This window comes from Helianthus annuus, chromosome 4 (genome assembly GCF_002127325.2).
Source record: "Helianthus annuus cultivar XRQ/B chromosome 4, HanXRQr2.0-SUNRISE, whole genome shotgun sequence".
Taxonomy (NCBI): domain Eukaryota; kingdom Viridiplantae; phylum Streptophyta; class Magnoliopsida; order Asterales; family Asteraceae; genus Helianthus; species Helianthus annuus.
The window spans coordinates 173,470,847-173,494,785 of NC_035436.2; the positions used below are offsets into that span (position 1 = coordinate 173,470,847).

The following is a 23,939-nucleotide window of genomic DNA, read 5'->3' on the forward strand; positions in this document are numbered from 1 at the left end:
AGAGCTTGGCTTATGTCACTTCCTGCCGGGTCCATCAGGACCTGGAATCAGTTGGCGGAGCAGTTTATGCAGAAATATTTTCCACCTAAGAAAACGAACAAGCTACGTAACCGGATTGTTTCCTTTCGCCAGGACGAGGGCGAGTCGTTGCATGCGGCTTGGGAGAGATTCAAGGATTTGTTGATTGATGTGCCACATCACGGCTTCTCCAAGCGACAGCTGGTTTTGACGTTCTATCAGGGGCTCAGCTATAATACGCAGGAGCGATTAGACGTGAACGCGGGCGGCGATCTTGGAACTAAGACGCCGACTGAAGCGTATGATATTATCGAAAAAGCTGCGTTGAATTCCAGCTCGAGTCGGGATGGAGATAGAGGTCGGGCATCATCATCATCATCTCGCGCAGGAGTTCATGCTGTAGACGACTACACGGCCATTACTGCACAAATCTCAGCTCTTGCATCGAGATTCGACAGGTCCCAGATGATTGCGCATGCTGGCTCGGGATGTGACCAGTGCGGAGTGTCACACGAGCCTGGGGCATGTTTTCAGGGAGTCGTATATGAGGGCCACGAAGAAGTAGATTTCGTGAGTAATCAGGTAAGGCCGCAGAACAACCCGTACAGCCTGACTTAGTTGACATGCTTTGGTTGTGTATTAAGCAAGGCTATTTATATATAATTAGTATGTTTTATAAGTATTTATTTATGCTTACTTTAGATTAATTAAAACCAAAACAACTTATGTTTTTACCGGTAATTTAGTGGCAAAGGTCTAGTATTATTTCTCCGCCCATTTCCGTGGATCGATACTTGGTTCTTACCGATACTTTACTACATATATGACGGGGTACACTTGCCCTTTCGTGTGTGTTTTGATGTAAAAGTAATAATCACTTCTATAAATTTAAAACCAATTCATGTGTAATTTCATTGTAAAAATATGTGTAGTCGCGCACGTACCAAAGCAGCACATTCACCTCCGAACATAAGATGTGCGCAGCATACCTCTTTCTCAACTTCCGCACCTCGGCCATCTTCTTCGCCTCACTCATGCTGAACCCACAATTAAAACTTTTGTTTTTCCCCATGTAGCACTCCATGTGCCGCATTAAGAAGACTCTACAATCAGTTGTGTTTGCTGTGGTCGCCCAAGTAACCGGCATACACTGGATGTTGCAGTCGTCAATGTCATCGGCTCGCGGATTACCAACCTTCCGAAGGTATTGCACAAACATATCTTTCTGCATATACATATACAAGCCATGCTTAATTAAAAAACACATCTTGAATACAATCACACTTACGGTACAACATGGGTCATTTTAATAACTTACAAACTTATACGGTGTGTCCTTGTGGAGGTAGTATACACTATCTTCTATCGGCTGAGCTTGTCTGCCTTTGTCATTATTAACAACATAAATTCCAGGGTCCCATAACTCAAACACTAGCAAGTAAAAATGTTTTTGCTCCAAGATCGGGAACAAAACAATGTCTTGCTTTCTAAAATCAGGAACCTTTTCAGCGCTGTTAACCGCACCTTTTATACCAACCCGAAACTTGTGCATCCGCTCCTCGACTCCACCTTCCTCAGTTGCTAACATCCACGGAAACTTTCACAAAAGAGAAATTAATAAGGATAACCGCTCGCCACACCAAACATGCAACAATTAATCAATTGAACATCAAACATGCAACAATTAACTTTTTTTACATTTATTTAAAGAAGGGCAAACAATTAACACATGTTAGGCAAACATGCAACAATTAACTTAGGGCAAACAATTAACCCATCTTGGGCAAACATACAACAATTAACACATCTTAGGCAAGAAGGGCAAACAATTAACACATGTTAGGCTAACATGCAACAATTAACTTTTTTTACATTTTTTTAAAGAAGCCAATTAACACATAATAGGCAAACTTCAAAGTCACACCCTAACTACTTTTGCACAAAAAAACATCAATATACACAATCCATGTCTATATACAAAACACTCACCACAACTTTAGTACCAAAGAATAGCCTACTGTAAGCCTCCCTTGATTTGTGTTTCTCTTGGAAGTTTAGCACCTCCGCCCAACAGTCGATAATACCATACGACAGGTGCCAATGTTTAAACTCTTGAACATAGCCCGAGACGCTTCTACATGGGCAGGGCTTCGAAATAGCAACTCCCTGGTTTCATATGTACAGATAAAAAATTAACTTCCATAACTTAACACACGTTACTATAATTTAACTCATTTTTTAACAGTCTCCCCCATACTTACACAACCATGTGTATCGGGCTATCTACATCATCAACTGACGACGTACCCTGTTCATTCCTGCGGCAAAAATCAAAAAATAACCAATTAACTAGATCTATTTTGTTCATGGTTTACACCTTATTATACAACAATAAACCCCGTAGTAGTTCTACTTACATGTTTGCCTCCATTGCCCGCTTCCTACGAGAATGCCCATTTAGCAAGCGCGTCGGGGATTCATCAGCGTATACGTAATCCCACAGATTCGCCTCCTTCTTAGTGATTGGTTGTCCCATGTCAACAGACCTTATATAGTAAGGTGATCTATTTGGTTCCGCTACCACTTTCTCTCTAAAAGGGAGCTTCCTTTTTTGGGCCCCCAATTCAGCTAACATACGTACACGGTGTGCTAGTGACAAATTGTCTTCCACCTCATTCGCATCACCACCAAATAATTCCAGCCCAGCTTGCCCCTTGTGGATTGCAATTGCGGGGTCATATGAGCTAACCGGTTCTACCATTATATCCATACTCAAGTTTGGGGTAGTCTCCACATTGCCTAAACACGTATAAAAAAAATAATTCACGTTACTCTGTAACCAATATAACACTTTCACAGTAACGAAAATAGTAAAGCTTACCGGAACGTTCGGGCGCTGTTTCTGTCCCAGCCATCTCATCCATCTTTGCACTTGTGCAACCTGCATGTTCGATGCAAATAAGTACATTTAAATGACTCCCACTAAACCAACAATCCTAATCATTTTAATGCTCTTACGTACCGGTTTGCTGTGACTCGTCAAAATCACCAACAATTTGTGTCATTCCAAGACTCCAATTAGGCCCATCGAAACTACGTTCATCAATAAACGTATCGCCTCCGTCCACTGTTCGTATGATTAACACATGTTAACCCACTAAATGTTCCAAATAGCGAACTGTTTTAAAACATGTTATAGAATGAAAAGCTTTACCGTTAAAATCCGGCTGCCACTCCTCTTCCAGCGCTTTGCCTTTACCTCCTCAGCTTTATCGAAAGCATCTCCTTCCACAAAGCCAACCACCACGCCAACACACTCTTCCTTATTTACGACAGTTGAATCTACTACGTCATGCTCAGTCTTACTATTTGAAGCTGCATAAAACATTCTTATCACATCTCATGCATAGGTTAGTATTTGAAGCTGCATAAAAAATTTACCATTACAATCACGGTGACACTTCTCAACAGCCGCCTTGCCTTTGCCATCCAAAACCACCTGTTCATCCTTATCAATAACATCACCTTCCACAGAGTGTGTTAACGCGACGCCACCACATTCTTCTTTACTTGCATCAGTTGCAATCCCAACTTCATGCTCAGTCTTACTATTTGAAGCTGCATAAACATTCTCGAATAAATTAGACATGACTAAACATGGTGCGTCTAGAGTTTTTACGACCCTACAAATAAAATGGTTTCTGAAGATTACCTTCATTGTCATTCCCTTCAACCTGGTCAGTAAGCTTCACATCCATCTCAGCAATTTTGGCTACCTCTTCAGCAAAGCTAAACAACGGTTCAGAAATCTTATCCTTTTTTGCGTCAGTCGCTTCTAAATCGGTGATCTGCTGATCATCGTCCTTCGCATCCACATTATTGACAGGTGGAGGTACATGTCCTGCTGCCTCCACACTACCTGCATCTTGACCAACCAACTGCATGCCAGAGCTACTGTCAACTGTCAAAGCGACATGACACATGTTAAAACATAATAAACTAATAAAGCACACTATAAAAAACAAACAATCTGAAATGGTACGGAGCACTACCACGTACACCCTGGACCACTGATGCTTTAAAACGCATTATCGCTCGCATTAAACCCAACGGCTTATGGACTTGTTCAACATCACTTTTATCCCCGCTCCCTTGTCCTTCAATATGTTCCGCCCCACCCATACTACAGTCACCTACAGTTGAATTACCAGCCTCATGAACAATCTTATCACCGTTGACGCCTTCATTTAATTCGTCCCCAACTTCACTACCCCCACCCTTTACTTTCGTCGTGTTGCTTCTCAGTCTCGTTGCACCCTATAACATCACATTAATATTAAATGGGTTCAGACACGTACGCATATTACAGGGACATAAACTTTGTCGAGCAGCAAACAACGCGTCACTATCAATGTGTACTTATGTTTTCTTCCTAGGTTGCCATCATCAACCTGCAACATGTTTAAAAGTATGGTTCAATACAAAATGTATTGACGAGTATACAAGTTTAATATAGCATAAGTATAAATATGATTTAAACGAATCCACATGACAAACTGAGTTATCAAGATTAATGTAAAACTGGCATGTGATTAAAGTGTCAACCCTCTGTTACCGTTAGCATAATACCACTGTAGCAACAATAGGACCGTTCTGTTTTAAAGACTTAACATGACCACAAGACTACGGGCGGTGCGTTACTCCTATAACGCTATACATGTTAAGGGGGAGGCTCGTATGAAGTTAATGACAAGTTTATCACATAAGAATGTTCCAGAAACACGAATAAAGTATAACGTATTAGCATGCATGTTTGGATTGTTTGTGTGATTGCATAAAATGTAAGTGTAACTGTGTAGGTTGATAATGATAAGTAAACATATTGCACCCAAAAAATGTTAAGCGGAAAAAGGGCGTTCGTGTATACTCACGGTTTTGCTAATCTTTGTTAGTTATTCTCGCGAGTTGTTGAGTAGTTGTCGAGAGCGCTGGAACACTGAGGTTACCCTACATGGGGTAAACGAAGGTGTGAGTTGTTGGAGTTGGAACTGAGGATTCGGATTGGAATACAAAGTACGTAGGTATAAGTATAAAGTATGATTAAATAGGAGTTATATTTCGTCTAGGCACTCGTTATGACACTAAGTTACTGTGATTTCACGGGTCCTGATTTGCCCGATAGAATCAGCAGCGATGAACATAGAACTGAAATAAACAGAATCCGAACATCACAACTCAGTTCGGGCGAATGGACGGTTCGCAAGGATGGCCAGTACCCTTCACGCGAGTGGGAGTTCCCTTCGCATGAATGGGGGTTGTTTGTGCGACAGAATTTCGTTTCGAACATTTTTAACTATTAAACAATTACGTTGTGAGTCCAGTTATGTCTTATCTTATATCATATACTATTGTAAACTCACTTAGAATGTTTCTGTAACTATTCAGTTGACGGAGCTCGAATTCAGTAGTGGAGAGAGATTTTCGGAGTGTGGAAGGTGAGAAATGAGGGTGAAGATTCGTATTTATAGGCTGGAAAAGAGCTTGAGACGACTGGGTTTTTGGGCGGAAGGGCTGATCCCCTTTGCACGAAGACCCAAGTTTGCCGTTTTCGCGTGTTTAAGCGTTTTAAGCGCGTAAGTGCAATGCATAAGTGTAATGTATGAATAAACATATGTATAAACAGAATTTGCATGTATAATAAGTATGAGTTTGCGTATGAATGTATCAAGTTTGCACGTATAACAAGTATTGCATAACAAGTATGTATGAAATAAGCATAACACAATGTATATAAAAGGTCGAGTTTTATTATGATTCAAGTCTCGGATTACAATGCTTGGAAATGAAAGACGAATACAAGAGGATTACAAGTTTCCATAAATATAAACACAAACAACTTTCTAAACTCCAAAAAGCGAGGCGTTACACACATGACTAGAGTTAACTGGAAATTTTAACTGAGTTATTGATAAAGGACCTGTGGTGTAATGCTTTTAACAATGAAATGATTGTGACTGTAATTATTGAAGTTAAAGGCTATCAATTGCAATCTAATACAAACATAAAGGATGAAAAGTGTAATTTACCCTTATTAAAATGAAAAAAAAGAGAGAAAATATAGTGATTTTTAGTGTAATTATATATATGGAGGGTCCAATGTAAATGCTCTTAAACCCATCAGGGTTAAGCCCAATTACGAGTTTTGTCTTTATATACACAAAATGGAGACAATGGGCAGTGGTCCATTGACAAACACAAAACCTTCAAACACTTAGGTTTGGGAGGGAGAAATTTTGGACTCAAATCTCATAGACGAAAGAAATTAAAAGAAATTTGCCGTTAAAAAAAAATCAATAAATTTAAAAAATTCAAAATATGAGGCAAAAGTCACAAAAGTAATTAAGTAAACACAACTCCACACGCTTTGACTGCATCCTTCACCTACTCATTTTAAGTTTAACTAGTTTCACCACCTAAACAGAGCCGAGAATGTAACATTGTAACCTCACTTTGACTGGGTAATAACATATTAAAGAAAAAAAAAACAATTAAAAACCATATAAAAAAAAAAATAAAAAAGTCGGCAGGACGGCTGGTTCGGTAAGAAGATGTTTAACCAGTAACCACCACCACCGATTCAAGAAGCTCGGCAACAAATTTTAAGCGGGTTTTTATTCAAATTTAAAAGCGAATAACAATAATAATAATAATTTAGCCCCGTATAAAGCAGAGACAGCCAGCTAGAAAAAAGCAAAAATGGCGAATATTAGTGTTATTGTTACACCTCAGTATTAGCATTCAAGCAAGCAAGCAAGCTTCCTTCACAGCCCCACCTGTAATCATTTTTATATATATATACACACTTTACACACCTTTTCCTACACTTCTACCCTAATTTCTCAAGTTTATTGATGCTACTGCTAGATTAACAATTGAAACTGAATTTGAATTTGAATTTGAATTTGAAATTGAAAATTGAAGTTAGTTGGTGATGGCGCTGTCGTTCTCGGTGGCGAATGTGATGGAAGATGTTCTTCAACAACATGATAATCGATCTAGAGAACTGGATTTGGATTCTCGTAGAGCAGAGGAAGCTGGTATGTGTAGTTTTTTTTAGTGTTTTGAAATTAGGTTTTAATTAATTGTTCTGGTTAGCGTTTGTTTCACATAATGGAATGGAATCCGGATGGAATTGGAATGCGGATCTCATTCGTTATGCTGTTCGTTTCAACAAAAGAAGGAATTGAAGTTGAATACAAATCACTTGAAATCATTAAATTTCAATTCCTTTTTTTAGTTTAGGATCTGAGTCTTGTTTATTATATTAGTTTTGAAAATTAGGTTATTAATAATATCTTATTTGGATTATAGCAACAAGAAGATATGAAGCCACTGTTTGGATTAGAAAAATGATTGGAGTTGTTGGGGCTAGAGATTTGCCTGCAGAGCCTTCTGAGGAAGAATTTAGGCTTGCTTTAAGAAGTGGGCAGGTTCTATGCTATGTGATCAATAAGGTCGAGCCAGGAGCTGTGACTAAGGTCAGTTCTTGTAAATTTTTATAAATATTGTAAATTTGATAATTAAATTTTGTAAATTTTTTAAAAGTTGATGGTGATTTTGATCATTTGCAGGTAGTTGAAGGTCCGTGTGATTCGGCATCTGTGCCTGATGGAGCAGCTTTATCTATATATCAATGTTTCGAAAACGTTAGGAACTTTCTGGTTGCTGTAGAACAAATGGGACTGCCTACCTTTGAGGCATCTGATTTGGAACAAGTAAGTGTTTGGATGGCGCAACGAGTGAATGAACAGTTTATGTTTATGATAGTTTTGAGTAAAGTTGAGTTGTTTTGTTTGAATTTTCAGGGAGGCAAGTCGTCTAGAATTGTGAATTGTGTTCTAGCGCTCAAATCCTTCCATGAGTGGAAACAAACAGGTGCGAACGGGGTGTGGAAATTTGGTGGAAATGTGAAACCAGTCGCGCCTAGCAAGAACTTTATACGCAAGAACTCAGAACCGTTCAAGAATTCGTTGTCAAGGAATATTTCAATGAATGAAACATCCATGAATGCTCAGTTAGTTGAAACTGAAAATAGCAAAATGGTTGGTAGCCTGGTTACCCCCCCCCCCCCCCCCCACACACACACACACACCCACACACACACACACAAATTATCTGTCTTATCTTAGGTCAAATGGATAATCTTGATACTATGCTTCTATGCAGCCTAATTCATCGTTAAATATGCTTGTCCGTGCAGTTCTAATGGATAAGAAACCAGACGAGGTTCCCGTTGTAAGTGTCATCTGGTGTTTACTGCTTATAGCAAGTTAATTCCCTGATTCGTATCTCATTAAGCAAGCATAATGTTTGTGCAGCTTGTAGAATCTGTGCTAAGTAAGGTCATGGAAGAATTTGAGAATCGAATTGCTAATCAATTCGAATTGGTAAAATTCTTTAGCTATGATATGTTCCTATTTGGTGCTTCATTAACTTCCATGTTGTCTTACATTCATACTTGCTTGTGCTTTGTGTATTGTCGATCAACAGAAAAACACATCCGCTAAAGACGCCCCTACCGGAAACAAGACTTTTTTAAAACCCACTTCTGATGAAATAAAGGTGGATTTTTTTTTCTTTTTAGTGTTGTTCCTTATAAAAACATCCTCAAACGCGTTACAACTATTAAGTTTGACATATATTTTTTTGAACTTTACTATAAAACTCAAGGTGGAAGACAAAAAACGCGCGGTTGTAAAGAAAAATCAGAACTTTCATGAGAACTCCATTCCTGATGAAGAAAAGAAAAGAAGACAACAGAAATATCAAATGCTTTTTGATATACAAGAAAAAGATATCAAAGTATGATATATTTTGAAGCGAAATCCATCGCCTTTATATTACCTTTTTAAATCTTTTGGCATCTTAAGATGATTTGTTGTTTCACAGGATTTGAAACAAACTCTCTCAGTCATAAAATCCGGTATGCAGTTCATGCAAATGAAATTCCATGATGAGATTCAGAACTTTGGTATGTTCATAACATGTCAAACGAAAATGAAAGACGCGTAATGCGTTTGATCTTTATTGTAAAACCTTCTTGTTGTGGATGTTGCTATAGGTATGCATGTTCATGGTTTAGCTAATGCTGCTTCTGGATATCATAGAGTTCTAGAGGAAAATCGAAAGCTATATAATCAGGTCCAAGATCTTAAAGGTGACATTCACGGTTTACCGAAAGTATTATGGCCGACTTTTAAAGTTCATTGAACTAGACTTTGATTGAGAGACCTGATTTGTGTTTTTTTAAATAGGAAATATAAGAGTCTACTGTCGGGTGCGACCCGGAAAGTTGAATTTGCAGAGTGTTGTTGATAACATAGAAGAAGGAACAATTACCATAAATACCCCTGCCAAATACGGAAAAGGATGTAGATCATTTAACTTCAACAAAGTGTTTGGGCCTTCGGCAACCCAAGGTTTGTTAAACTGCTTTTGGTCTCTAAATCTTACATTAGAGTAAAATGACATTTTCGTCCCCTGAGGTTTGGTCAGTTATGTGACTTTCGTCCAAAGGTTTGTTTTTTCGCATCTGGACCCAAAAGGTTTGAAATCTTGCCATTTTCATCCGGCTCGTTAACTCCATCCATTTTTTCTCCGTTAAGTCATGGGTATTTCCATCTTTTTTGTTAACTTAAAGGGCAATTCAGTCTTTTTCACTTTATGTACAAGCATTTAGCATAATGTACAAGTATTCAAGAGACTGAATTGCCCGTTAACTTAACAAAAAAGACGAAGATACCCCTGACTTAACGAAGAAAAATGGACGGAGTTAACGAGCCGGATGAAAATGGCAAGATATCAAATCTTTTGGATCAAGATGCGAAAAACAAACCTTTGACGAAAGCCGCAAAACTGACCAAACCTCAGGGACGAAAATGGTATTTTACTCTTTACATTATTTGCAACTATGTAAATGTCTTAACTATTTGCAATATATACTTTTTTCTGCAGCTGAGGTTTTTGCAGATACTAGGCCCCTCATTCGCTCTGTTCTTGATGGTTACAATGTTTGTATCTTTGCTTATGGTCAAACTGGATCAGGAAAAACACATACAATGGTAAGAATTTTGGCATTTCCTTTAATTAATAAAGATGTGACTCAAAAGTATAAAAAATACATAATTCGTTTGCTTATTTATCCAGACTGGACCAAAAGATCTTACAGAGGACAGTCAAGGAGTTAATTATAGGGCGTTGAGCGATTTGTTTTTTCTCGCGGAACAGAGGAAGGATACCTTTGAATATAACGTGTCTGTTCAAATGATCGAGATTTATGACGAACAAGTTCGGGATCTGCTTGCTACTGAGGGCTTAAACAAAAGATATCCTTTTCTTTTTGCTACTGTTTACAAGTTTAAATAATAAGTTTACACCAAAACCTCTTCTTGTTAAATTCCTTAATCCGATATCACATTAGAAATTCGCAACAATTCACAGAACGGATTCAACGTCCCAGATGCTAGCCTGGTCCAGGTGGCGTCAATGTATGATGTTATCGAGCTGATGAACCTAGGCCAAAGAAACCGTGCCGTTGGTGCAACTGCTCTCAATGACCGCAGTAGTCGCTCCCACAGGTCTAATAATCCCTATTAAGAATGTCATATCATTATATCAACATGTATTATTATGTTATTTTGTTAGTCTAATATTTAAATTGCCATTACTTGCAGTTGCTTGACTGTACATGTCCAAGGGAAAGATCTAACATCCGGAAATGTTCTTCGTGGTTGTATGCATTTGGTTGATCTAGCTGGCAGTGAACGCGTTGACAAATCTGAGGTGGCTGGAGACAGATTAAAAGAGGCACAACATATTAACAAATCTTTATCAGCGTTGGGCGATGTGATTTCATCTCTTGCTCAAAAGAACTCACATGTGCCTTACAGAAACAGCAAACTCACACAATTACTTCAAGATTCACTTGGTAGATAACTCATAACAGATCTTTGTAAAGCTTCAAATATTTACTCCTTTATTCTTTCAAGGAGTAAAATGCCATTTTTGTCCCTGGGGTTTGGCCAGTTTTGCGACTTCCGTCCAAAGATTTGTTTTTCCACATCTGGATCCAAAAGGTTTGAAATCTTGCCATTTTTCATCTGCCTCGTTAACTCCATCTATTTTTCTCCGTTAAGTCAAGGGTATTTCCATATTTTTTTGTTAACTTAAAAGGCAATTCGGTCTTTTTCACTTTATATATAAGTGTTTAGCATAATGTACAAGTATTCCAAAAATCGAATTTCCCTTTAAGTTAACAAAAAAAGATGAAAATACCCCTGACATAACGAAGAAAAATGGATGGAGTTAACGAGCCGGATGAAAATGGCAAGATTTCAAATCTTTTGGATTCAGATGCTCAAAAACAAACCTTTGGACGAAAGTCGCAAAACTTGCCAAACCTCAGGGACGAAAGTGGCATTTTACTCTTTTTTCAAGTTTTAATTATTTTCTTGTCTTGTGGGTGTGTTATTAGGAGGGCAAGCAAAGACACTGATGTTTGTTCATATAAGCCCGGAAGTTAACGCTGTCGGTGAAACACTTAGCACACTTAAGTTTGCTGAACGGGTTGCAACGGTTGAACTTGGTGCGGCCCAAGTACATAAAGATAGTTCGGACGTGAAAGACCTTAAAGAACAGGTCTTTTTAGTTCTTACATAGTTACATACCCTTTTATTTGTAGATCTTTATTTTGATTGTAAGAGATTGTTTAGATCGAAATATATATATATATTACTTGTTTCAGATTGCCAATCTTAAGGCGGCTCTTGCAAAGAAAGAAGGGGATCAGGAAAACGTGCAACACAAGGTATCTGGAAGTCCAGGTGGCAAACTGTCATCCCGTTCCCCTCCTATCTTACAACAGATAGATTCATACCATGAGCCAAAGAATCGTAGGAAGCCGAGGCCGGAAGTAAGCAATGCTGAGGTAATTTATGAATTTAATTAAATGGAATACTCATAATGTGAGATAAAACAAAATTAAGGAAATGCGGAACATGTCAAACTGGTGAACTGTTAAAAGACGCGCAAATTTTCATGCATTCAACATCCTAAATCGTTATATAATAAGTTAAAGATCATTATAGTAGTTACAAATAGTTACTTGTAAATATGTTAAGAAATGGCCAAAAAGTGTTAGCTGGTCAAACGGGTCAAAACTAATATGTTTTATCTCGAACAATTCATATCGAATACGAATTAGCTTGACGGACTAGTTAATTCTAAATGCAAACAACCCTCTTAGATAGTTTGATACGGAGATTTAGATTAGAGTAAAACATCATTTTCATCCCTGAGGTTTGGCCACTCTTGCGACTTTCGTCCGAAGGTTTGTTTTTTCCGTATCTGGATCCAAAAGGTTTGAAATCTTGCCATTTTCATCCAACTCATTAGCTCCATCCATTTTTCTCCATTAAATGAGGGGCATTTCCGTCTTTTTAGCACACTACCACCTCTAGTAGACCCCTGCATGGTTAAAGTAGGCTATTGAAACATAGATTGAACCTTTGCTTTATAGTTTATACATGATTTCTACTTTACGTCGTCTATGTTACTCTAAAACTGGGCCCGTTATCTATCTTTTCAGAGTGGTAAGAAATCTAGGATAAGGCAGAAAACACAAAGCTTTGATTTAGACGAACTACTAGCGAATTCACCACCGTGGCCTCCGGTAAGCGGTGCAGGAGAAGCGTATCTAGAAGATGACAGAGACACAGGCTCTGCTGACTGGGTTGATAAGGTCATGGTAAACAAACAAGACGCAGCCCGATGTTGGGAAACAGAAAATGCTGGAAATTCTGATGCATTTTACCAAAAATACGTTCCGGATTCTTCCAAATTATACTCGGAACAATCTTATACAGTGTTTGAAGGTGGAAGTGGGTTCGAGATTGTGACTACTGATGGTGTGGATGAACTTGATGCCGCTACCAGTGACTCATCTGAGCCTGATCTGCTTTGGCAATTCAATCATTCTAAACTTCCGACAATGTCCAGACTTAATAATAATTCTACTGGAAAACCGACAAAAAGCCCGGATTTGAGGTAATCCTATCTTGTCCTTATGTCATACTTAATTCTTAACTATCAAGGGATTTACGGTTGATTTGGGTTTTGTTTCGTCTCAAACGGGTCATGCCCACATTTTAATAATTGCAGATGGTTAATGTGTAAAAATCTGATTATACAAACCATACTATTTCATTTCAATGATAAACGAACTTGTAATAAGATTATTTAAAAGATTTTACGCCCTTAAAAATTAAATAAGTTTAGGCGAAACTCATTTGTCCCATCAAAGATAGTACATAATTTGTTCACAAGTAAATTGGTTGAAACAAGAAAGAACAATGTCAATATCACATATGTTATAATAATTCAGTTTCTAAACAATACAAATGTGGTCAATGGTATGACCAACTAAAATAGGTCAATGATTCCAAGATTTTTGCCTTCACCTTCACGGAAAGCAACCAATGTCGGTAGCCACTCTCAGCCGCCAGTGCGCGGTGGAAGACAGGTAACCGGTGGTGAAATGAAGAAGAAAACTGGGAACAGGAAGCAGTGAAGTGTAACATGACATGATTTTTTTTTTTTTTTTTTTTTTCACATAGATAGTGAGTGAGAGTGATGAGAGGGATTACATATATTTTTATTATTTTCCCTATTTTGTTGGGTTTCATGAACTGTGAAATAGTTGTTGTAACTTGTAAATTCCGCAACAATACCAGTTGTGTGTATCTGTTTGCTACGAAGGTTCTTTTGACCAACAAAATAATGCATGACACTCTTTGTTTGCACACAAATTTTCACTTCTATGTTTAATGTAACAATCAAAGTGTTAATTATTATGTAGATATAGCGGCCTAGCGGGTAGATAATTATCATGTAGCGGAGAGACAGGAAAATCCAGCTTCGCAACTATTGTTAGTCTAGAGTATGTATATTAGAATAGTTTAGAATTACAATATACCAAAGCTTTAGAATAAATTAGAACTACATAAAGTAGAAGGGGCAGCAAGAAGCTAGAAATCCCAAAAACAATCCGGCTTTCAGTTACTAACATAATATTAGTTGGTCAAAGGTCAATGAACACTTCAAATTCCTTTCTAGCTCTGTCAATGCATGTAATACCGGCAAACTAAATTTGTTTTATAGATCCCAAACATGAAAAAGAAATACAAAGATTGAAAAGAAATGAACTCTTTAAATCCCGAGCTCGGCTTTTGTGTAGTATGCCAAGATTGGGGTACACGGACTTTTTGACACATTATACACAAGATATTTTTTTTTTGTAAGGGATATAATATGAAGTACAAGGTAAGGGAAAAAAATAACACTTACGAAAAATGAACTAAAGAGAGTGGGTGAGGGATTTCGCAAGTCATAACAATGAATCTAACATTATTGCAAAAAGGAAAAGTAAAACAAAATTTCAAAAGTTACATTATTATAATCGACAACTAATGTCAACGATTCCTTTTGTATCTGTCAACAAATGTCAAGAATTGCAGATTGTAGGTATGATGACTGAGTTGTTGACTGTCATTACTATAGTTTTTTTTCCCCCTCGTGGTACCAACTACAAAGCGGTGCCACTCAGTTTTTATACAGTCAAGCCATCTCGGAGGACTGATATCGTACAATATTTAAAAAAAAAAAACTTATATATTTTACAAATAAAGGAGGGGAAAAAATAAAATCCGGTGAAACCCTAAGCACTGATTTTACAATCCACTCTTTATATAATCAGCTGCAAAACCCTAAACCCTCTTCTTCCCCCAAAAACCTGTATCTATATTTTTAAACCCTAAATTGGCTTTCGAATTCTCCAGAACATATCGATTCCTACATGTCAAAAGAAGTAATCACTAACGCGAACGACGGTTCCATAGTTAACCTCACCAGTATGCGAATTTCATCACTCGATGATGAAGAATACGAAGAATATGATGACGAAGATGATGATGACGATGAAGAATTCGAAGATGAAGCTCCTGTGTCGTTAGGTTTTGTCGAAAAGCCGAAGCATGAGTGGTCGCTTCTTCGTCATTTGTTTCCAAGCAAAGCTGGAGGAACTCCTGTACATTCATATTCTGATTGTTATTATTTTTTTAATTTAATACTGCAATTAATATTATTATATTAGTGGTTTGTGATTTGTGAATATGATTGATTTTGTTTTTGGTGATTTAGGCGTGGCTGAATCCAGTAAATTTGCCATCTGGTAAAGCATGTTTGTGTGACATTTGTGGTGAACCTCTTCGGTTTTTGCTTCAGGTATTTATTATTAACATTTTTATATATGTGATATATTCTAAGGTTTAAAAGTTTGATTTATATTTAGTACATGATGATGATTTGTGACTTTAAACAATTAGGATATTGGCATAAGTATACTAATCTTTACAGTAATTGATTTTGTAGGCATATGCTCCTATCGTTGATGATCCTCTCGTTGATACGGAATCAACATTTCATAGAACCTTATTTGTATTCATGTGCACATCAATGTCATGCCTTCTCCAAGACCAACATGAACAATGGAAACACCACCCAGAAAAGGGATCCAGGAGGTATTCTTAGATTCATATTTTTAAATATTAATATGTCATATTGATTTATTGTCTCTTGTCTAATGCTACTTTTTTTTTATCAAGTGTTAAGGCCTTTCGTAGTCAACTTCCTCATCACAACCAGTTTTACTCCAGTGAACCACCTAAAAACGATGGCAGTGACAAGCCTTTAGGGACAGCAGGTAGATAAATCTTGCTTAAATTTCATTTCATACTTTTACTTAGGGCTGTCCAAAAAGCTCGTGGCTCGGAGCTCGCTCGGATTTAGCTCGGAAAAAGCTCGCTCGATATGGCTCGGTTTGAAAGTGAGCCGAGCCAGCTCGGATCGGTTAGAAAGTGAGCCTAGCTCGGCTCGGCTCGTGACGAGCCAAATTGGCTCAGTTTGGCTCGCTTGGTAGCTCGGCTCGGCTTAGCTCGAATTATTTTACTTATAACATATTTTATTTTTATATACATCTAATATATTACAAAAAAGTGATTATTATTTACACGTATTTAGGCTTGTAGTTTGATATCTATGACATATTTAAAGGTTGATTGCCGTGCTAATGAACAAATATTGTATTTACTTGAAATATAAAACTTATTTTGCGTTGTTGAACGTGATTTTGGCTTGTAATGTATTAGGTTGAACTTACTTTGAAAATGTTTTTTTGAAGTATTGTATAATATTTTAGAATACTGAATTTTGAGAGCTATGTATTAATTTTTATTTTTAAAATCGAGCCAAACCAAGCCGAGCCGAGCCAGCTCGGTTTAAAACCAAGCCGAGCCCGAGCTTAGATTTTCAGCTCGGTTTCAAATCCGAGCCGAGCCAGCTCGATTTATAATCGAGCCGAGCCCGAGCTTGCTCTAGCTCGGCTCGGCTCGGCTCATGAACAACCCTACTTTTACTAATCTTCTATAGTTCTATATGGTTACCTAGATGATTGCTTAAAATTAGTTTCATGGTTTTTGTAGCTCCACTTTGTAGTTGGTGTGGTACCTGGAAAGGAGATAAAGTCTGTAGTAACTGCAAAAGAGCACGTTACTGTTCCAAGACGCACCAGGTTGTTACTGCAATGCTAATTTTGTTTATGTAACCTTTTTTGCTTTTAATATTTTTTGTTTGGTAACATCGGTTATTCATCTCTGTTTTTATTTCTTTTTGCAGGCCATTCACTGGAGTTCAACTCATAAAACCCAATGTAGAACAATAGACCTCATGCTTCAGCCATCGAATTCTGCGCCCACCAACTCTTCAGATGATATACCAAAAGGCTAGTATTCTTTTTATATATGGCTACATTTGCTTATTTGTGATTTTGAATCATAAAGTGACTGAAGAGGATTATGTAGTAAAGTGCTTCACTCCGTATATTTTTTGAAAGTTGCAAACATTTTCTATAGTTTTATGTTAAACATACGTATTTGCCTTATAATATGATCACACATAAATCGTTGCTCTTGATTTTGGGTGACGGTATCCCTTTCTTTGTCTTTATTGTGCGCAATTTAAGCATTTTTCTAAGAGCTTAGCTAGTCAAATGTTGTAATTGTCACTAGATATGAGTAAATTGTGGCAATTTTGACTCATACTTATAAATTGGTTTGTTTGAATTTGTGTGATCTAAATGGATCAAATAAAAAATAGCTAAAAGGGAAACACGTTGAAACGTCATTCAAAGTTCTCTTTAATGTAACAGAAACTCCTTAGTTGTTCTCTTCAATGATTTTGATTATTACTATTTGTAATGTAAAGTTTTTTCTAACTATATTTTTACCCATTAGTTTTTCATAAAAATATAATGAAATAGACAACAAGGATTTTGCTAGTCATCCTAACCTGACCTCTAGAAGGAATGCTGAATACTTCATTGGTGGTATATATTCATTATATTTATTTTGAACAGCTGCAAGCAGTGCCACCTGGCCAGAATATGAGATCATTAATGAGGATGAACCTGAGCTTGACCCTGGAACGTCAAACGTCGGTGCATATGGTAATGCATTACGTAATGACAACGAGGTATGAAATGTTTCACTGGGTGATCTATTACGTGCATATAATTTACTCACAAAATTTTGATTCTTTTCATTAAAGGATGAAGGTGATGCAAAGAGTTGGGCATATTTTACCCAAAGAATAGCACGGGCCCCAGAACAAGTATTAAGGTGATTGTGAAACCTTTTTTTATTAGGAATGAACAATAACCCGAATCGACACACTGATAAGTAAATGGGTCAAAATCGCTTATTGTAATTGTTTTACAACATTATGTTATGAAAATACCACCGTTTTGGAGCCAATGTGGGTTGATTTTTGTTTCGTTACTGTTGCAGATATTCTAGACATGAAAAACCGTTGTGGCCCATGTTAAGTGGCCGGCCATCTAAAACTGATATACCTAAATGCAGTTCATGTGGCAGCGATCGGGCTTTTGAATTTCAGGTGTAGTAATTTATTTTTCTATTCTTCACACATGGCTTTTTGTAGATGTAGGAAGCTTGTCCCATTTGCTTATGAATGGGTCATAAGAAATAGTTAACTACACACAATGACAAAAACATTAAAGTTCAATAGTTCATTACATTTTGGTGGTAATAAACAAACGGACAAAAAAGTTCGTACGAGTTACAGGTCAACCTATCCCGACCTGGCTATTTTGACCTGTTCATGGTCCCATTTTAACCCTCTGGCCAGCCCCTACCATTTTACTCACATCGTTGTATTGAAGATTCCGTATTAACGACCATGAGCTGTGCAGATTTTGCCACAGTTGCTTTACTACTTTGATGTTAAGAATGAATCCAACTCACTTGATTGGGCAACAATTGCGGTGTATACGTGTGAAGCTTCTTGTGATGGAAGTCTGGCATATGAAGAAGAGTTTTGTTGGGTTCAGCTCACATCTCAATCAAATTAAAGATCATATTCTATTTATATTTTATTTACTTGTGCTCTATGCTTTCTTTTTCATATAAGTCAATGGGATGAATTTTGACTCCCTTTGGTGTTATTGTTGAATTTGCAATTTTGATTTTATATTTTAAGATATTTATTATTATTATGGATGGTTTATAAATTTTGGGTAATGGGTTAAAAGAAGCATATCGTTGGGCGGTGGCATGTACAATGGTTACCGTACGTTTGAAAGGTCAAAGTAAATGGTATGGAAAAAGAGTGGCATCCAAAGAATATTTGTTGATACAAATAGACGACGAATATAGTGGTCCGAACTTGTAAACAAGTGTCCAATCAACACAATGCCATCCATAAATGGTTGCATGTGACCCCCTACCCCATTTCAGTAATAATGTTTCCTTTGGCTTTATTCATATTTACACATGAAAGTTAAGTTGGAAATCCAAATGATTCTACATTTCTACTACTTTTTTGACTCATGATTGACCCAAGATTTTTTCTATCAAGTCATTCTCAGAGTGTACTGTGTAGTGAATGGCGTGTTGAACGTTCTTTGTACGCATTTACATTGCACAGTTAAACACGTTTGGCGACCTGTCTTAACTAAGTTCAGACCTCTTACTAGTTCAGCGCTTAATGGTTCAGACCTCTTACAGAAGTTGTCAAACAGCCCCTAACTAAAGATTTGTCGGCACAAGAGAACTGATGTTACAAGAATAACTCATTTGAATAGTCATATATATACTATTTTTTTTATAATCCTGGTTAAAGAAAATGTGGTCCGGTCATCCCCAAATACTGGCAACAGATGTTTTCTGCAAAATCTTATTTGTATCCATTTGTGGGAAGTTTAGAATAAGATTGTACTTGTAAACAAAAGACAGAAACAGTTTATATAATAATTTAAAAAGCTTTATGCAACTTCTGCTAACATTAAACAATCTTGAACTCGAAAGCCAATAATGAAATTTACATTCGCAATGCAGTTTAAAAGAAAGATATAACATGATGAATGATGAAAGTTGTATAAGAAAAGAAAGCCGCTACAAAACTTTTCTTACACATGAAAATGAAAATGAACAAAAGGCTGTACACAAACCAGACCTCCACGAGCCGAAAGAATCCATCGATGATGCATACCCCTTCCTTTCAATAATTGAATCCCACCACTAGTATCACCATAAAGATTTCTCACTCGACTTGAAAATCAACAGCACACGCGCGTTCTACCAACAAATGATAACTTTTTTTTTTTGGAATATTTAATGTTTATAATCATAGGACAGCAACAAGATTATGTGATTTAGGGTATGATAACGAAAAGCAAACCGAAGAATTTAAAGGAGCTGTTTGGAGTTCAAGACAAGGAGCCGGAGACACGTTTTCCGAGAAACCCGAGACGTTAGAACACACCCAGGATGAACTCGAACTCGAAGTTGCCGGGTTTAACGCAAATGAGACATTAGAAAGACAGATCGAAGTAAACGGAGATTCAAGAATACCGTGAAATTCACCGGCTTTTGTGATATTCATTCCGACCATATTCTTAAAACTGATTTCTTTAACAGTAGGTAACGCTTCAGGGTCGTATTTGTCATCCGGGTGGGAGTTAGAATCACCCGTTAATTGGATTGCCAGAATGACGTTTTTCAAGTCGATATCCGATACAAAAACGTCTTTGATATAACCGCCTCTGCCTTTTGAAGTCAGGAACGAGATTCCGGTCATGGAATCATACAGTTTTAGGTTTTCGATCAGTATCTGCGATACCCCACCCGACATTTCACTCCCGATAGACAAACCCGAGCCTGTAAAAGATTGAAGACGAACCCCTCTGATGTGCACGTTCGTAGTTGGCTTACCGTATGCGATCCCGTACTCATCCCAACCACTTTTTAAAGATACCGCATCATGACCCGAGGTAATGTTGCTATTTTCAATGCATACACTATCCGAAGAATCTGAAAATTTACATTAAATATTTAAATACCATCATTATACTTAAAAGTATTACGTTTGTGAGAAAAAAAAACATATAATAAACGCGTGATTGAAAATTAACGGCGTACCTGGAACTATGCCACTTGTGTAAGGCGATTCAGCAGGAGACAATGCAGTTATATTTTGAACACGAACGTTGCTATAACATAAAAAAAACAAACTAATCAAGTCGTGTCTAGTTCATTACTCTGATAAACTTCAATGCAATAAATAAAAAATAATATTATTACCTGCAATAGGCAGGATGAATAGTATATGCAGGCGGATTTAAGAAAGTTATATTCGAGATGACAATGTCCTTAGAGTTGATAAACTCGACAATATGAGGACGGCTGTAATTCAATGTGTTAGAATTGAAATAATCCCACCATATAGAACCCTGCCCGTCAATGGTTCCATTATCACCTGCAAAAGTTTCCGAAATTTGTTAGCAAACAGTTAAAAAACCGCAACAAACTTATATCTTTCGTAAAGTTTAAAGAAAAAAAGTTCGGGAAAATGAGAGAGAATGTGCCTGTAATAACCACATCGTTAAGATTTTCTCCGGTGATCAAACTACGGTATCTTTGACCCGGGAGATCAATACCGCGACCATAAGAAGGTAAAGGATCAATAACCTTCCAATGATCGACATCCTGCAAAATTAAGTTAAAAAAAAATTAACCCATAGTTAAATGTTTCTGCAATATAAACAGGGGCGTAGCTTTCAAGGGGCCGAGAGGGGCGCCCGACCCCCCAAACTTTTCACTAAGTAGTGTTACGTATGTACGTTTCCTATAGAATTTTTTAGGTATATACGTTTTCGACCCCCCAAATATTAGGTCCGGTGACTACCGACCCCCCGGTGGAAATTTTCAAGCTTCGCCACTGAATATAAAGCAATGTAAACTAGTTGTAATAATAAAGTTTTCAAACGACCCGTTACCTGTGATCCAAGAATAATGGCTTCTTTTTCAAGAAAAAGTGTGAGATGGCTAGTGAGGTTAAAACTTCCTGTAAGCCATTTTCCCGAGGGTACATACAATTGAGCACCACCCTTATCGGTGAAAGATTTAAGATAAAATATCGCATTTTGAAAAGCAACCGTATTTAAAGTTTTCCCATCACCAACGGCACCAAATTCTAATATGGAAACACTATGCGGGCGAGGAGTTAAATGCTTTTCGGAATTGCATTCGCCTTGTTCATCGTTATAGAGTTCAATCGCATTGCTTGCTGCCGCTGCTGTCACAAGCAAAAGGAATAGCACCACCTGAAAAAAGGAACAAAAAGAAAAAGGTAAAGAAAGATTCATATTTAGGATTCGACTATGCAACAGTGTTTTTTCTACTTCGAGAAAGATAAATTTGCTCGCTTTTTAGTACCAATTGTTGTACCACTTTCAACAAAGCATATCCTACGTGTCTTAAAAAACGGCCCGAAATTAAAATATAGAGAAAAGGGAAGACGGTTAGTCGGTTACGGCAGGTTTCATCTCTTATGTTCAAGAATTTTCATTCTACCAAAAAGAAGAGGCACCCAAGGTAGCTAAAGTTAATAAATTTAGTATAAAAATCATACATTTGAAGCGAAAACTTCCTCTCACCCTCAGAAAAAATTAAAAAAAAATAATTCGGTCTAAAAACTACGGCTGACGTGACATTTCTGGCTATCGGAGAACTAGTTATGAATCAAAATCATCTTGCAAACCAATTCAATAAAATCATATGATAAAGAACAAATTTTGGGATTCTAATCAATTCTAATTGAAGCTAAACAATCAACATACATGTAGATGTATGAAAATTAACATACATTTGATTATGTACTTATGCTAAATTGCTAATCACTCAGTATTATAACATACTTAATTACACTAACAACATGCTAAATCTCCAAGAAGTGTGTGCATAAACAAAAATGAGCATATGTGATTACAAAATCAACCGAAACAGACAGATCAAAACAAGTTTGTCAATGTTCTTCAGATCCCTTTTCCCCTTAAATTCAAAACAATAATCCATTGATTAAATCAGCATCTAACACCATAACAATGAAGTAAATCTAGACAAAAACAAATCAATTTGACCCTTTTGATTTAAAAAAAAAATAGAAAAAACAACAAACAAATCAATGTGAGTAAATCAAATCAAAATGTGGAAACACCAAATCAAAATCAAAGATCAGATCCATGTTTCCCACCACTTAGATTCCAAAATCACTCAAATCAACCAACCCACCTAAAATGTTAAAAAGAAAAAAACAACAAACGCATCAATGTGAGTAAATCAAATCAAAATGTGGAAACACCAAACCGAAATTAAACATCAGATCCATGCTTCCCATCACTCAGATCCCAAAACTACTTAAATCAACCCACCTAAAAAGACCCAAAATGTAAAACAAACAAAAAAACCTAAATTGAGGAACAAAATGGGAAATTGAAATCAAGAAAAGGGGTTATTCGAAAACCCCAACAGAAATGAAGATCGAAAGGCGGAAACTTTGCGATCAAGAAGGAGAACCCAGATGAAATTCATGGATTTTTGAAGAGAAAAAATGACGAAATTACAAGGAAACAACGTACTTACTAGCCTCTTCATGGGGTAAAGATTGAAGAAGAAGAGGAAGAGCAGAGGGAGGAGAATCTTGAGGGGAGAAAGAGAGATTGTAGGATGATAGTTACGATGAGATTGATGCCCATTAAGTGACTAAACCCAAAACAAAGAAATAGAAACGTATGGTAATAGAAAACGACAGCACTAATACAATAAAAGACAGCTCCTTCTTGTTCTTCTTCTATATTTTTATTTTTTTTATTATTATTACTTAACTAATAACTAATGTTTCATTCACCAAATACCATTTTTTTTCTAATATTCCTACACCAAATATATGTCTTTTTGGTTTGACGGTACCAAGATGTTAAATAAGACTTTGTTTTAGTTTCCGAAAGTTAACAGGAAAGATACACAATTTAGATGTAACATTTGAGAGTGTGTGAATTGTCGTTAAAAAATAATGATATATGTATACTAATTAGTTTTATTGCCTATATGATCTGGTGAAAAAGTTAAATTATTTTATGTGATAAATTAAATTAAATTATATACAATGAATTAAACAAATGGAAAATACACAAAAAAGGTAACAAAATATACAAAAAATATTATTTGAGGTCATCACCTTTTTAGCTTCATTTTGAGTATTATATTTTCAATTTTTTTTCTTTTTTTTTAATTGTGGGATTGATTTTAAGAGACTTGTCAATTTTAGCAACACACATCGTAGTTAAAACTGGAAATTGTTTATTATCTCAAATAAAAATAATTTTGAAGTTTGTTACACTTTTGTGTGTTTTTTTTTCAAAATTAAAATAAAAATAATTTTGAAGTTTGTTC

General features: G+C 36.7%; 3 protein-coding genes across 4 annotated transcripts; 2 read left to right on the top strand and 1 right to left on the bottom strand.

Moving 5' to 3' along the window:
* Positions 1-6,716: 6,716 nt before the first annotated feature.
* On the top strand, positions 6,717-13,879 carry LOC110937060 (kinesin-like protein KIN-14I). Of its 2 annotated transcripts, XM_022179468.2 has the most exons (20): positions 6,717-6,853; positions 7,000-7,115; positions 7,390-7,556; positions 7,650-7,793; positions 7,884-8,120; positions 8,245-8,313; positions 8,397-8,465; positions 8,569-8,640; positions 8,749-8,880; positions 8,968-9,049; positions 9,140-9,235; positions 9,333-9,497; positions 10,033-10,139; positions 10,225-10,403; positions 10,494-10,655; positions 10,752-11,005; positions 11,552-11,715; positions 11,822-12,004; positions 12,665-13,122; positions 13,507-13,879. In XM_022179468.2, exons 2-20 carry the CDS (start codon positions 7,010-7,012, stop codon positions 13,643-13,645), a joined length of 2,985 nt encoding a protein of 994 aa, XP_022035160.1. In that variant the 5' UTR covers positions 6,717-6,853; positions 7,000-7,009; the 3' UTR covers positions 13,646-13,879. The 2 variants fall into 2 exon arrangements, with proteins under 2 accessions (XP_022035160.1, XP_035844513.1); XM_035988620.1 differs by lacking the exon at positions 6,717-6,853 and having other exon boundaries at positions 6,887-7,115.
* An 840-nt stretch (positions 13,880-14,719) lies between these two features.
* Positions 14,720-18,700, top strand: LOC110937063 (programmed cell death protein 2). Its single transcript, XM_022179470.2, has 10 exons — positions 14,720-15,160; positions 15,274-15,357; positions 15,505-15,653; positions 15,738-15,835; positions 16,614-16,702; positions 16,807-16,912; positions 17,546-17,661; positions 17,737-17,807; positions 17,976-18,084; positions 18,401-18,700. Exons 1-10 carry the CDS (start codon positions 14,930-14,932, stop codon positions 18,557-18,559), a joined length of 1,212 nt encoding a protein of 403 aa, XP_022035162.1. The 5' UTR covers positions 14,720-14,929; the 3' UTR covers positions 18,560-18,700.
* Positions 18,701-19,457: 757 nt separating this feature from the next.
* LOC110937062 (probable polygalacturonase) lies at positions 19,458-23,330 on the bottom strand. The gene is made up of 6 exons (XM_022179469.2): positions 23,130-23,330; positions 21,485-21,811; positions 21,074-21,194; positions 20,790-20,964; positions 20,628-20,698; positions 19,458-20,519 (listed from the first exon to the last, which is right to left on the bottom strand). The coding sequence occupies exons 1-6, from the start codon at positions 23,139-23,141 to the stop codon at positions 19,834-19,836; spliced, it is 1,392 nt and encodes a 463-aa protein (XP_022035161.1). The 5' UTR covers positions 23,142-23,330; the 3' UTR covers positions 19,458-19,833.
* Between the last annotated feature and the right edge of the window lie 609 nt (positions 23,331-23,939).

Excerpts from the sequence above, each read along its gene's own strand:
- LOC110937060 (XM_022179468.2), top strand. The coding sequence starts at position 7,010 with ATGGCGCTGTCGTTCTCGGTGGCGAATGTGATGGAAGATGTTCTTCAA. Across the intron at positions 7,557-7,649 it reads AGCCAGGAGCTGTGACTAAG|GTAGTTGAAGGTCCGTGTGA; the intron begins GTCAGTTCTTGT and ends GATCATTTGCAG. Across the intron at positions 8,881-8,967 it reads TACAAGAAAAAGATATCAAA|GATTTGAAACAAACTCTCTC; the intron begins GTATGATATATT and ends GTTGTTTCACAG.
- LOC110937063 (XM_022179470.2), top strand. The coding sequence starts at position 14,930 with ATGTCAAAAGAAGTAATCACTAACGCGAACGACGGTTCCATAGTTAAC. Across the intron at positions 16,703-16,806 it reads ACTGTTCCAAGACGCACCAG|GCCATTCACTGGAGTTCAAC; the intron begins GTTGTTACTGCA and ends TTCTTTTTGCAG. Across the intron at positions 16,913-17,545 it reads TTCAGATGATATACCAAAAG|CTGCAAGCAGTGCCACCTGG; the intron begins GCTAGTATTCTT and ends TATTTTGAACAG.
- LOC110937062 (XM_022179469.2), bottom strand. Across the intron at positions 21,195-21,484 it reads CCATTATTCTTGGATCACAG|GATGTCGATCATTGGAAGGT; the intron begins GTAACGGGTCGT and ends TTAATTTTGCAG. Across the intron at positions 20,699-20,789 it reads ATTCATCCTGCCTATTGCAG|CAACGTTCGTGTTCAAAATA; the intron begins GTAATAATATTA and ends TTTATGTTATAG.